Source organism: Saprolegnia diclina (assembly GCF_000281045.1).
Source record: "Saprolegnia diclina VS20 unplaced genomic scaffold supercont1.24, whole genome shotgun sequence".
Classification (NCBI taxonomy): domain Eukaryota; phylum Oomycota; class Saprolegniomycetes; order Saprolegniales; family Saprolegniaceae; genus Saprolegnia; species Saprolegnia diclina.
The window spans coordinates 603,334-615,530 of NW_008246091.1; the positions used below are offsets into that span (position 1 = coordinate 603,334).

At 56.5% G+C, this 12,197-nt stretch overlaps 6 protein-coding genes across 6 annotated transcripts; 2 read left to right on the forward strand and 4 right to left on the reverse strand.

Annotated features, from left to right (window-relative positions):
- Positions 1-131: 131 nt before the first annotated feature.
- SDRG_08188 (hypothetical protein) lies at positions 132-2,222 on the reverse strand. Its single transcript, XM_008614058.1, has one exon. The coding sequence runs from the start codon at positions 1,961-1,963 to the stop codon at positions 191-193; it is 1,773 nt and encodes a 590-aa protein (XP_008612280.1). The 5' UTR covers positions 1,964-2,222; the 3' UTR covers positions 132-190.
- An 838-nt stretch (positions 2,223-3,060) lies between these two features.
- On the reverse strand, positions 3,061-4,400 carry SDRG_08189 (hypothetical protein). The gene is made up of 6 exons (XM_008614059.1): positions 4,130-4,400; positions 3,942-4,077; positions 3,789-3,898; positions 3,617-3,743; positions 3,427-3,573; positions 3,061-3,369 (listed from the first exon to the last, which is right to left on the reverse strand). Exons 1-6 carry the CDS (start codon positions 4,366-4,368, stop codon positions 3,103-3,105), a joined length of 1,026 nt encoding a protein of 341 aa, XP_008612281.1. The 5' UTR covers positions 4,369-4,400; the 3' UTR covers positions 3,061-3,102.
- A 128-nt stretch (positions 4,401-4,528) lies between these two features.
- SDRG_08190 (hypothetical protein) lies at positions 4,529-7,863 on the reverse strand. The gene is made up of 17 exons (XM_008614060.1): positions 7,334-7,863; positions 7,246-7,289; positions 7,147-7,204; positions 6,951-7,066; positions 6,729-6,906; positions 6,530-6,673; positions 6,398-6,481; positions 6,262-6,348; positions 6,035-6,208; positions 5,819-5,938; positions 5,660-5,774; positions 5,544-5,611; positions 5,349-5,503; positions 5,207-5,297; positions 4,981-5,152; positions 4,850-4,935; positions 4,529-4,800 (listed from the first exon to the last, which is right to left on the reverse strand). Exons 1-17 carry the CDS (start codon positions 7,841-7,843, stop codon positions 4,603-4,605), a joined length of 2,400 nt encoding a protein of 799 aa, XP_008612282.1. The 5' UTR covers positions 7,844-7,863; the 3' UTR covers positions 4,529-4,602.
- Positions 7,864-8,223: 360 nt separating this feature from the next.
- SDRG_08191 (hypothetical protein) lies at positions 8,224-8,964 on the forward strand. Its single transcript, XM_008614061.1, has one exon. The coding sequence runs from the start codon at positions 8,266-8,268 to the stop codon at positions 8,911-8,913; it is 648 nt and encodes a 215-aa protein (XP_008612283.1). The 5' UTR covers positions 8,224-8,265; the 3' UTR covers positions 8,914-8,964.
- Positions 8,965-9,163: 199 nt separating this feature from the next.
- Positions 9,164-10,500, reverse strand: SDRG_08192 (hypothetical protein). Its single transcript, XM_008614062.1, has one exon. It carries the CDS (start codon positions 10,361-10,363, stop codon positions 9,245-9,247), a length of 1,119 nt encoding a protein of 372 aa, XP_008612284.1. The 5' UTR covers positions 10,364-10,500; the 3' UTR covers positions 9,164-9,244.
- Positions 10,501-11,511: 1,011 nt separating this feature from the next.
- On the forward strand, positions 11,512-11,918 carry SDRG_08193 (hypothetical protein; the record flags this gene model as incomplete). Its single annotated transcript, XM_008614063.1, has 2 exons — positions 11,512-11,832; positions 11,916-11,918. The coding sequence occupies 2 exons, from the start codon at positions 11,512-11,514 to the stop codon at positions 11,916-11,918; spliced, it is 324 nt and encodes a 107-aa protein (XP_008612285.1).
- Between the last annotated feature and the right edge of the window lie 279 nt (positions 11,919-12,197).

The following is a 12,197-nucleotide window of genomic DNA, read 5'->3' on the forward strand; positions in this document are numbered from 1 at the left end:
TTGTACTTGTACAGGGTTAATCTCGTCACCACGTTGTAGATGCCGTTGACATTGCACTGTTACTTGGACCGTCGATATGACGCGTCAGTAACCTTTGCGGTGTAGGGTCCACCGCCAACCACACGCAAACGTACGCACAACAACAGGATGGTATTTGCTTAAATAAACCACGCACTCAACAGCAGAACGGTTAGCCGCAAATCGTACGGTTCATCGCATCGCGCACGGGCTTGCCGTCGCCGCCGGCAATGCGGAGACACGACGTGGCGCTGTACAGCGACATGATGTTGGTCGTCACGGAGAACACGAGCGCCGCGACGTAGCAGACAACAATGATGACAGCCGCCGACGCGTGCGTGCCGCCGCGTTTCTTGAGCCACTGGACAGCGGCCTTTTGGTGCGGCAATAGCGGTAGAAACGCCAGGGACGCCAACTGCATCCCGTATGCAATCAGAAATGTATACGTGACTTGCCACCGCACGTGGTTTGTGTCGGTCGCGAGGTCGTCGGCCTCCGTGTCAAAGAACGAGTCGACGTACTTGTAGACCATGGTCGCCACCGGGTCCGAGAGGTTGACGATCGACGTAATAAGCGAGTGCACGGCGCCTTCGTTGCCCACGTCCGCGATCTCGACGGCGCAAAATGCCGAGATCACAAAGCGCACCGCGCCGGGGATCGTGTCGGGGGTCGTGACGCCCATAAAGAAAAATTGGTTCCGGACCACGTCCCAGGTTGTACACAGCATGACGGACCCGTCGATGACGACTTCTGCGATCGTTGCAATCGCAATCGCGCGGCGCCAGTTCATGTTGACGCCCCAGCGGCCGACAGCAAAGATGCAGGCCGACATGAGCAGCGTGTTGAGCACGTCAAAGCCGGCACTAACGAGCGGCTCGACATGGGCCCACTGCATCGGGATGATCGCGGCGGCGGTCGCGTAGAAGTTGTAGCAAAAATTGCTCAAAAAGCGGAACGCGCAGATTTGCCACGTCACGCGCAGTGTCAAGAGGCGCCAGAGCGTGCTCACGTAGTAGCGCAGCATTGGGCGAAACTCGCGGTCTTCTTGAACGAGAAAAATGACACATAGAATCGCAAACGCGCACGGGAGCAGCATGATGCCGTACAGCACGTTAATGCTCAGCGCCCAGTCAAAGCTGCCGCCAAATTCGTGCCCGTTGAGACAAAAGCCTGTAATGAGCGACGGCAAGAGCGACGCCGCGTACCGCGTGCCGTAGATCGCCGACTGGAGCTTCCCACGCGTCGCAATCGGCTCACGCTGGGCGTACTGAACGACCATGGCGTCGGCGGCCACGTCCGCTAGGACATAGCCAAAGCTCGCAATGCTCGAGAGGAGGATGTAGTAGAGCGCCTCGCTCTTCGCCGACATGTGCAACATCGCGACTTGGGCTTCCGAGAGGTCTGAGAAGTCACCGCCACGGACACGCGGAATGACGTCGTCGGTGAGGTTGGCCGCGAGGGCGCGCGGGAGGTACGGGTCGGGGAACGGCCGGAACGCGAGCCCACAGAGCGCGGCGATGCAGAGGAGCCACCCGATGATCATATACGGTTTGCGCTTGAGGCCAAAGAGCGGAAAGCAGTCGGTGAGGACACCAAAGAAGATCTTGAGCGACCACGAAATGCTCACAAGCGTCGTGTAGGACGCGACTTGGTACCCGGAGAAATTGAGGTACTGCGTGTAGACGGGGTACGCGAGCGCTGGCAAGAAACCGTAGATGACGCCAACGGCCACGTACTGCCCGAGGAGCCCGATGGCTTCGGCGCTCGTGAGGTCGAGCGCGCCGCCGGGCCGCAAGGCGCCGTTCGGGTCGTCGGTCTCGGAGATCTTGTGCGGGTAAAACTCGTAGCTGTCGTGGCCGCGGCTCGGGTACGCGGTGAGCGTCTCGGCGTACAGCGTGTCGTCGTAGAGCCAAATGCCATCGTTCGACTTGGCCGACGGCTGCATCACGCACGGCAAAAGGCAAAGTGGATAATGATGGATGTGCACGTCCCACGCGATCAGACTTTTCTCAGGCGTGACAGGGTCGTTGCGCGATGTTGGCGCGCCTGATCAAGGGCATCCCGCGTACGTTGACGTCAGACGACGCGAGAATCATGCCCAAAGTCCAGGAGAAAACGACAAGGGGACTCGAGGGGCATCGAGAGGACCCGCCGTTGCGACTACATTGGCATGCAAAGACACCCCATGTCGCCCGATGACTCGCAATGACACAGTGACGAACGGACGCCCGTCATCAAGGGTCAATAAACAAGGGTTTGTATTCGACGTCGACGTCATAGACGTCATCATTATGGCCCACGGATCTGATCCGGGTCACCAGATGTTGCATCCCACGTCAATATGGGTGGATCATCTGATAATGACACACGAACGTTGCAGAACCAAAATGCAGTGTGACCTGACCAGGCACAGCTACCGCTGCAAAATATGTGCCTACCAGCACACATTTGTCGATATCCCTCGAGTGGGTGAAGCTATGACATAAGAGTGCTGGGTTTCTCTTGGGCGTTGAGCTATCTATCACTCGACATCACATGAAACCAGAAACCTCGAGAGATCTCGAATTCGAAGCCAATCGTATGGGTCGTTGCGAAGGCCGTGCTCTCCGACAAGGGTCAGGAGACATGCATTTGTACTAGTATGGACCCAGAAGGCCCTTGCCTTTGATGCGTACCGCCTGATATATGAGGCCAGTTGTGTAAGTGCGTCCGTGTGTCACTTTCTGGTTTTGTTGACGTCGAAATTGCATACCACGCTTGAACTCGCAAACTTGCCATATGCAGTTAAGCGTATACTAGTACTGTTTTGCAACCGAAGGCGCCATGCAAACCACCGGTTACTCGTTGGCACGCGCATTTCTCTCATTCTCGACAACCAAGTCTTTGCATGACCGCTGTGTCTTTGCATCTAGCGACGAAAAGCCGCGCGCCAACAGGCTTTTCAACCTGCAGCATTTGATTCTACAATGAAACCCTCTCTACCACAAGTACAGGATCATCCCAAGCTCATCGTTGTCCACATTTCGTCACGTTTGGAACATTGGCAATCGCAAGCAAAAACGTACTAGTATGTTCGTGACTCGTCTACTTCAAGCTTCGAACGCTCTGAATATCCGCATTGAGCGCTGCAATCCGCTTCTCCTCGGAGCGTACGTGGGCGTGCGGCAGCTTGGGTCCTGCGGTCGTGCCCCGGGGCGGCTTCATGCCGAGTTTGATCGTCGATACGTTGTTGCGCTTGCGCTCAACAACCCGGGGTGCAATGTCGGGAAACTGAACATTCTTTGGGATCGGCAGGCCCGTCTCGAGCTTGTCGCCGTCCAAGTCGACATAGTCGGGAAAGTTTGGGTCCACCTATAGACGGCCACATACATCAGATCTTTTGCAACCGCTGTCGCTTGCGAATCATACCCGCCGGTTGGACACGATGCTGTGGTGCACCGTGTTGGCTTGGGCCCCAAAGATGTCGGCAACGTTATTGGTTGCGATAAACGTCCGTCGAACAGCGTTCGGAATTCCACCGACAATGCCTTTCTGACTGTCTTCGGGGTTGGCGCCCTAGTCCCATCGGGTACGATGTGGTATCTTGTAAGCATTGTACCTTGATATCCTTTGTCTGCAGTGGGTAAAACGGGTGGTTCTTGAGCTCATACGGCTTCTTGGCATACGAAAGCGGATCGTCCGCAATTGGGAATCCGTTGACGACATATTCAGGCCGAAGATTGTCCCTAGCTCTCTTTTTTCACCCAAAATCCCTCGCAAACAAACTGTACGTGACGCGCTTCGTCTTGAAGCCAACATGGGTGATGTCGCTGCAGTCGAGAATATCCCGCTCTTTCTTGCGCAATTCATGCCAATGCGCCGTGGCGCCAGGGACATCGCTCTACGGCCTCATCACTCGACCGCCCTTTTTGTTTCAAACGTACGACGTTCATCGTGTCGCGGGGTGGGCGCGCATGCAGCGGTCGCATGCGCGTGCCTTCGATATCGTCGACTTGGTACGAGTCCCGGAGAAACCGCGGCGGGACTAGCGGCGCAGGCTCACACTGCGGCAGCGGGTACCTACACAAGAGCCACATCAAGGTCCTCGACTATACGACTTGCTCGTTCGTACTTGGGGTTGAGAGGATTAACAACGCGGTTGGTAGTAAAACCCGTGTGGGACGGACTCGACCCTTCGATCGGCAGCTGCTGGAACTGCGGGTTCGCGCCCTTGTTCCACTGCGACGGGTGCAGTTGGCGGCTGTGCGAGCCGCTCACGTCGGCCGTCGGTGGCTTGTGTGTGTACATGTACGGCTTCAAGCATGGCTTGGCGCCCGCGATGTCGTCGACGTAGTTGGTCACGCGGGGCATCGTTCCTGCAACGCCTGCCCAGAATAGGGTCGTTTATCCGGTGGGTAACCCTACCCCTATGGTGGTACCCTACCCCTATGTTGGTATTCTACATTGCTCCAGTGTAGCACGCTGTCTAGTCCGGAAAGGAAAATATTGACCACCAATATACGTGCCGAGTAGCCACAGTGTCGAGGGAGATAGCGTGTATCGAGTACAATCAGATGCACGTGTATTCTGTCCAAGGGCCCGACGCTATTGCCCCAAGAACGCCTCGAGGCTTGCGGTTTTGACCTGGAATTCGCTCGAGGACGCGACGTCGTCATCGATGGGTGCGGAGGCGGCAACGGGCGCCGTGACGCCCTTGTCCTTTTTGAAAAAAGTCTTTTTGGGCTTGTCGACCTTTTTCTCGGCTTTCTTCTCTGCTTTTTTGTCAGCTTTCTTCTTGGCTTCCTAGTCCAATTTCTTTATAATCAACATTTGCCAAACGTGAAAGACGTACATGAGCAGGCACGACCGTGCGCTTGACGCAAGCGATGAGTTGCTTCATGCGGTCGACCCGCTTTGCACTGGCCTCGTCCAAGATCCCTGGCATCTCTGAGATAACAGCACGTTCTGTGAACCTTCTCTTACCTTGGAGCTCGATCTCTTTGAGCTGCGCGTGCAGATCGTCGAGCGTCGCTTTTTTGGTCAAGATGTCGTACAGCAAGGTCATGCTCTCGAGGCATTTGGCCCAATCGTCGTCCGATCGAAGGCCGCTTCGACGCATCTCGCTCTCGTATTTTGAAAAGAACGTTCGCAGATTCTGCACCGCACGCATGATTGTCCCTCCACGTTGAAGGACAATGGAAACGCGTACCGTCGTATCGGTCTGCACGCGACTTGCCGCGATATCGCAATTGAACGGCGCCGTGCGCGCAAGAAAGCGCTTGGTATATTCTTCCACGCAGCTAGTCGATCCCGATGAGATAATGCATCGAGAAGAATGGATTCGTCAAGACCGGTCCAACGCCAGACGCAACACGCGGGCGTTGAAGAACGAGCTGCTAATCCACTGGCGAATGTCCGCGCCGTAGTCTTCAATGGTCGCCAGCAAGTTGGCAACCACGGGCTCGTCGTCGTCCCACTTTTTCCCGAGCCAGTGCGCTGTGGTCTCCTACGCCTCGATGAGGCGCGTCACGCACACGATGACGCACCGCTTCAAGGTCGGCAAAGATCTTGGAGACCACCAAGCTGCACACATCGACCGCGAGCTGGACGATGTCTACCATCGTTCTTTATAGAGTGGTGCCGAAGTGGCAGCGAGATGTACCGGCCGACGTCGCGTCCAAGAGGTCCCCGAGACCTGTCTGGAGCTTTTGCTTCTCTTCGTTTGGGTCGGCGGCACCGGGAAAAGCGATACCGTCAACCAATTCCAAGCACTTGGACTACATCGACGCGGTTGATACAAAGAACATCAGTTGGAGAATACCTGGAGAACGTCCGTGTCGTTGATGAACGAGCAGAGCGCTTCGATGTCCGTGTTGGCGAGATGTGCTGCAAAATAGTCCTTGCGCGCCGAGAGCTGCCGCATGAGTGCCGACAGGCATGTCTACGTCATCAAATGTCCATAGTTGTCACACAAAACGCAAAATAACACGAATAAAACGTTAAAAAACGTTAAAAAAAACACAGAAACGTGACGCACCCCGACAACTTTGGCCAAGAGGAGGCCGCCGAGCCATTCTTGGGCGATCGACACTTGGGAGCTGAGAATATTCATTATGTCGTTGGGACGCGTCGAGTGCAGTTCGCCGGCCGGCCCCACGATCGTCTCTTCGTCGCGGTTGTAAATGTTGGTCACCCACGTCGACACTTGGTCCTACACCAACGTTTTGTCATATAATTGTGTCATATCGACTATGTTGCATGTACAGAAATGCCTTCCAGGTACAACTTCATCATGAGACTCGCCGTGTTGTCGAGGATCTGCGACGGCGTCGCTTGCTTGTACTTGCCAACCTACGATGAGTCGCGATTTGTCCGACCCAATGCGACCATAATGGCGTACTTCGGTGTTGAAGTAGTCGACCCATTGAATGAGCTGGAGCTTTTGGCCGACGCCAAGATCGGTTTTTGAGCAAATCTTGGTCAACTAGGCACCACCCAGCTCGCAAGCGCCTTGTGAATCGCTCGCTCGTACGTGTTCCTCGAGTGCAGCGTTGTAGCCATCGGCAAACACTTGAACAGCATCAAGCTGTGGCGGAAAGCATCCAGCGACGTCGCGGTCGACACTCTCAAAGTCGAGGACGAGGCTCGAGGCTGCTTGAAGCATCCCGTTGAACGCCTAACGTACATGAAAGGTAGCGAATCGATATGAAAAATAGACGCAGCTGTGGCACCTCGTTGAAGGGCTTGTCCTTGGCTATCGCAGCAAACATGTCAAACACACGGGTCTTGAGCGACGTCTCGAGCTGGTCGCGGCAGAGGACATAGAACGACGGCATGGCTTCTTCGGGCACGGCCGCGAGCGTATTCGTCAAGTAGACTTTACCGGCGTCGATGCGCTTGCGTCGGCGTCTACAAAAGACAATATTTCCACAATCTGCAAATAAAAAATGCACTTTTCAAGCACGTCCAGCAGCTGAAATGCATCGAGAAGCCGCTTCTTGTCGAATTGAACCATTTCGATGCAGTTGATGACAATGGTCCACGCGCCGTTCAAGATCGTTTGGCCCAAGTACACGAAATATACCGTCAAGAAATACGTAATAATCGACCAGAAATCCACCGAAACGTAAAAATTGGCGGAAAGGATATCTTTTCGACGCCATCGATGCGCGACTGGATCGCTGCCAGCGCCTTGGGTACGTGCTTGCTACGAGCGCATGACGATGAAGCTCAAGCACAAGGCGGTACCTCGAGAACATGTCGTCTTGGTTGTCGTGCTGCGACGCGTGGAGCTACATATTCGGCGTCAAAGCGAGTGTGCCCAAGTCGTCCGTACCTGGTGGAGCATCTTTTGGCGCCACTCGTCGCAGGCATACCACTTGGTAAACACTGGTAGGAGCTCACCGAGGCTCGTCTGCACCGTGTACTGGAGCTCGTCGAGCTTGCGCGGCAGCTCTTCGTAGAGCGTGAGCTGGCTCTGGAGCTCCTTGAGGTTGCGCCGCGCGATGCTGACCTCGGACGCGACGCCTTCGTCGCCGAGCTCCTTGCGCATGCGCTGGCAGTTCGCGCCCATCTCTTTGAGCGACGACGTCACATCCTCGAGCGGCTCGTCGCAGTCGAGCAACGCCGACGCGCGCTCGATCTCGTCGATCTGCGCTTGGACAAAGCCGCCGAGCTGCCCTTTCGTGCTCTCGTCCTTCTGGAGGTAGTCGTACTTGATCTCTGCGAGCTGCTGCGTGTTGACGACGTCGCTCGCGTCCTTGAGTCGCATGCGGATGGCCTCGACCGGGTCCCGCGCCTGCGCCTCTAGCCGCGCGATCGTGCTGCTGCTGGTCGTCGTCGCCATGCTGCGAGATGGGATCTTTTGCAATCTTTCGCGTATCCAAATATAGAGGTTATATTGCAATATGTAATATTACGGGTTATCGATTTATCTGGTATATCGATTATGCACTTTAAGAGGTTTCGCGGACACAACCTCCCACACATCGATATATGTAAGCTAACGTGGTCCCATACTACATTACCCTTGCAGTCCACGCAAGCAAGCTCGCTGAGAACTGCAAATATATATTGGTCAGTCCATTGTCTCGACAGTCAAAGCTCACGTAGTTGACCAGCCACTGCTGCAAGGCCTTCAACACGGTCCAGCGTCATCGTCCACTCTCTGATTCACTGGCTGTATATTAATTCCACCAATCAACGCCGCTTCCATATTCCAATAGCCAATCACACGCCACGTCGTCGGACGCCAGCATATTCGCTGCCATGGGCAACCCCAAGCTCGAGCCCAACGCGTGGCTGGTCGTGCTCGACCTCGAGGCGACCTGCGGCCTCGACGTGCCATGGTACGAGAAGGAGATCATCGAGGTCCGCGCCCTCGTCGTCTCGGTCGCCCAGCACACGGCCATCGCCGAGTTCCACGCGTACGTCCGGCCGGCCACGTACACGGCGCCGCTGGACCCGCTCTGCCTCTCGCTGACCGGCGTGACGCAGGCGCAGGTCGATGCTGCGCTGCCGTTTCGCCGTGTCTTCGAAGACCTCGTGGCATTCTGCGCACCGTACGAGCGCCATGGGATCGTCGTCTCGGTCGACGAGTGGGACGTGACGACGATGCTGCCGGCGCAGTGCGCCCGGGACGAGGTGCCGCTGCCGGCCTTTTTCCGCCGCCACCTGACGCTCAAGAGCGTGTGCAAGGACGTGTTTGGGTCGACGCCCGTCGACGTGATTGCGATCTTGCTGCGCTTGGAGATGCCGTTGGCCCGGTACTACGATGGCGGGATCACGTACGGCCGGCACCTCGTCGCCATGGTGGTCCACCTGCTCGCGAGCGGTGTTATCTTTGAGACCGAGTCGCAGCGCAAGCACCGCGAGCGCAACGACTATAGCGTTGAGGTGGCAACGCTCTTGACGTGACAAGACCGTCCATCGATTTGCGTTTCTCTTCCATGCAAGCGTGCCTTCGTATGTGTTGGGTACATTGCACACATTGTCTGGAGAGGCATGGCCAATGTTGTCTCGAGTCGAGCAACGATAGTACGTCGTCCGATGCTACGAGTCGTAGAGCGCTTCCATTTGACTTACATAGCAATGACAGGCTTGGACGCCATTCAACATACACTTGCGCCCCAGGTGCCACACGTTGTCCGTCATCATCCCAATAACAAACCATCATCAAAACGCACACATTGTCATGTTATCGTCATGGCCATGGTATACACCGAATGGACACTTGCATCGACGATGTTTACTTGCCCGGGTGCAGACCGAGCTGGCCCGGCGACGGCTCGCCCGTGACTTCGCCAAAGTACAAGGCGAACGTGGCCTTGAGCTCTTCAATCTTGGCGCGGTCTTCCATCCACGTCTGGAACTCGAGCGAGTTGGCGCGCTTGATGTCCCAGGGCTGCACGCCGCTGGCCGGCGGCACGTCCGTGCGCGACGAGAAGCCGGCCATGAGGCTCGACTGCACCTCCTTGGAGACGATCCAGTTGACAAAGAGCTTGGCCGCGGCCACATGCGGCGCCTTCTTGAGAATCGCAATGCGCTGGCCCCACGCGAGGTAGTCGGACGACGCGTTGGCGCCCGTGATCTCCTTGATCGAGCTCGAGTTGGTCGCTGGCGCCGAGCCCGCGACGCCGATCGCCTTGCGCTGCGCTGTCACCGCGAGGTCGGGCGTGTGCGAGCCGCGCTTGAACTCGATCTGCTGCGCCGCGAGCTTCTTGACCCAGTCCCAGCCGTACGCCTTGACGTAGCGGTCGTAGACAAACAAGGTCGCATCGTCGTCGTGGGGATACGCGGACGCGATGAGACCCGCGTACTTGGGGTCGGCGAGGTCCTTGGCCGTCGCGGGGGCCGAAAGCCCCTTCTTTTGCAATAGCGCCTCGTCGTAAAAGTAGCTAAACGTAAAGACCGCGTGCGAGAGCCAGTTGCCGTCCGGGTCCGTGAAACCCTTGTAGACGTCGCTGAAACCGTTGGGCTTGTACGGCAGGAGCTTGCCCTGCTTCTTCCAGCGCGGGTAGTCGTTGAGCGTCTGGAGCGCAACGACGTCCGCGACAAGCGAATTCGTCTCGAGCTGGTTGTCGATGCGCACGTTGTGGTACTTGCTGTAGTCGACGACCATGGTGAGGTTCATCTTGGGAAACGCGGCGCGGAAGGCGTCGGCCACGTAGTCTTGCTGCTGCGCGGTGTCGCCGCCGTGGTACACGACGAGGTTGCCGCCTTCCTTGAGCGCCTCTTCGTACAGCGTCTTGATCGACTTGGTCTCTTCGTCATTGCCCGACGGCGGCGCCTTGGTCTTGCGGTACGCGCTCGCGTCTTCGAGCAGGAAGAGCAGCGGGAGAAGTGCAACGAGGCGGAAGAGCTGCATGTTGGTCGTTGGAGTTGCTTTGGTCGATGCGAGGCAAAAGCAAAAGTGGGTTTTGGATCGGCTTGCGATCACACGTTCTATCGACAACGAGGAAGAAGGCGACGAACCGCATCATGGACATGTCGATGACTCCGTGCTAGGAAAAGATACAGGGTGGCAAACTCTATCCATCTGTGAGGCTGCCACGTGGAAAGCCAGAAGTTCGCCGCGTACACAAGCAGCATACAGTTACTTTGTTCCATGCGATACGCTTGGCGTGTCAGTGCGTGATAACGATTGGGAGTGATTGGGAAGGGTGGAGTGCATAGTCAGGAGATATTGAAAGACTGGTATCCAACGGACGCTCCAGTCAGTTCCCACCCATGGGTGACATGCGTACGGTCTAGTTGTGGTGCTGGAATAAGCGCATACGACCGAGCGCTGTCCAAAGAATTCTGACGACTCAGAACCGCTCGTTTGACACAAGCCACAACGAGCAGCGAGCGGTCATTCTTGCCACTTGCCTGGGCTTTTGGTTCTCGGAGTGTAGCACGCACAATGGCGCCTGTCGAGTCGGAAGTTGCTTCCTACGGCTGCAAGATAGTTTTTGTTGATAGTGTTTACGTAGAGTTGCATGGATGGCTCTCCAGTGCTGCAGTACATCAGATCGACATGCAATCAAAGAAATGAGGATCGTGGACCGCATTCAGAGACTGCGTCTACATGAGCTCTGAAAATATGTGGGTTTAACAACAGAATATGGTCTTACAAAGATGCGTCAAGTGTCTGCCGTCCTTGTTGCTACCGGGAACGTCAACGTCCCCGCACTATCATGCCAACTCGGAGCCCTCAAGCATGCGAGCTGCATGGCTTCCTGTATGCGCCATCGCACTCGAATACCGCGCCGAAACCGCACTGGATCTAGCACCATTCTGATTTTCCACGTGGCAAACGGACGTGGCACCACGGCTCTCCCTCGATCTTTTGTGACATTTTCAATCCTTTTCGAACACTTGGCACGATACCCAGTGTGCTCGGAGTCATCGACATGTCCATGATGCGGTTCGTCGCCTTCTTCCTCGTTGTCGATAGAACGTGTGATCGCAAGCCGATCCAAAACCCACTTTTGCTTTTGCCTCGCATCGACCAAAGCAACTCCAACGACCAACATGCAGCTCTTCCGCCTCGTTGCACTTCTCCCGCTGCTCTTCCTGCTCGAAGACGCGAGCGCGTACCGCAAGACCAAGGCGCCGCCGTCGGGCAATGGCGAAGAGACCAAGTCGATCAAGACGCTGTACGAAGAGGCGCTCAAGGAAGGCGGCAACCTCGTCGTGTACCACGGCGGCGACACCGCGCAGCAGCAAGACTACGTGGCCGACGCCTTCCGCGCCGCGTTTCCCAAGATGAACCTCACCATGGTCGTCGACTACAGCAAGTACCACAACGTGCGCATCGACAACCAGCTCGAGACGAATTCGCTTGTCGCGGACGTCGTTGCGCTCCAGACGCTCAACGACTACCCGCGCTGGAAGAAGCAGGGCAAGCTCCTGCCGTACAAGCCCAACGGTTTCAGTGACGTCTACAAGGGTTTCACGGACCCGGACGGCAACTGGCTCTCGCACGCGGTCTTTACGTTTAGCTACTTTTACGACGAGGCGCTATTGCAAAAGAAGGGGCTTTCGGCCCCCGCGACGGCCAAGGACCTCGCCGACCCCAAGTACGCGGGTCTCATCGCGTCCGCGTATCCCCACGACGACGACGCGACCTTGTTTGTCTACGACCGCTACGTCAAGGCGTACGGCTGGGACTGGGTCAAGAAGCTCGCGGCGCAGCAGATCGAGTTCAAGCGCGGCTC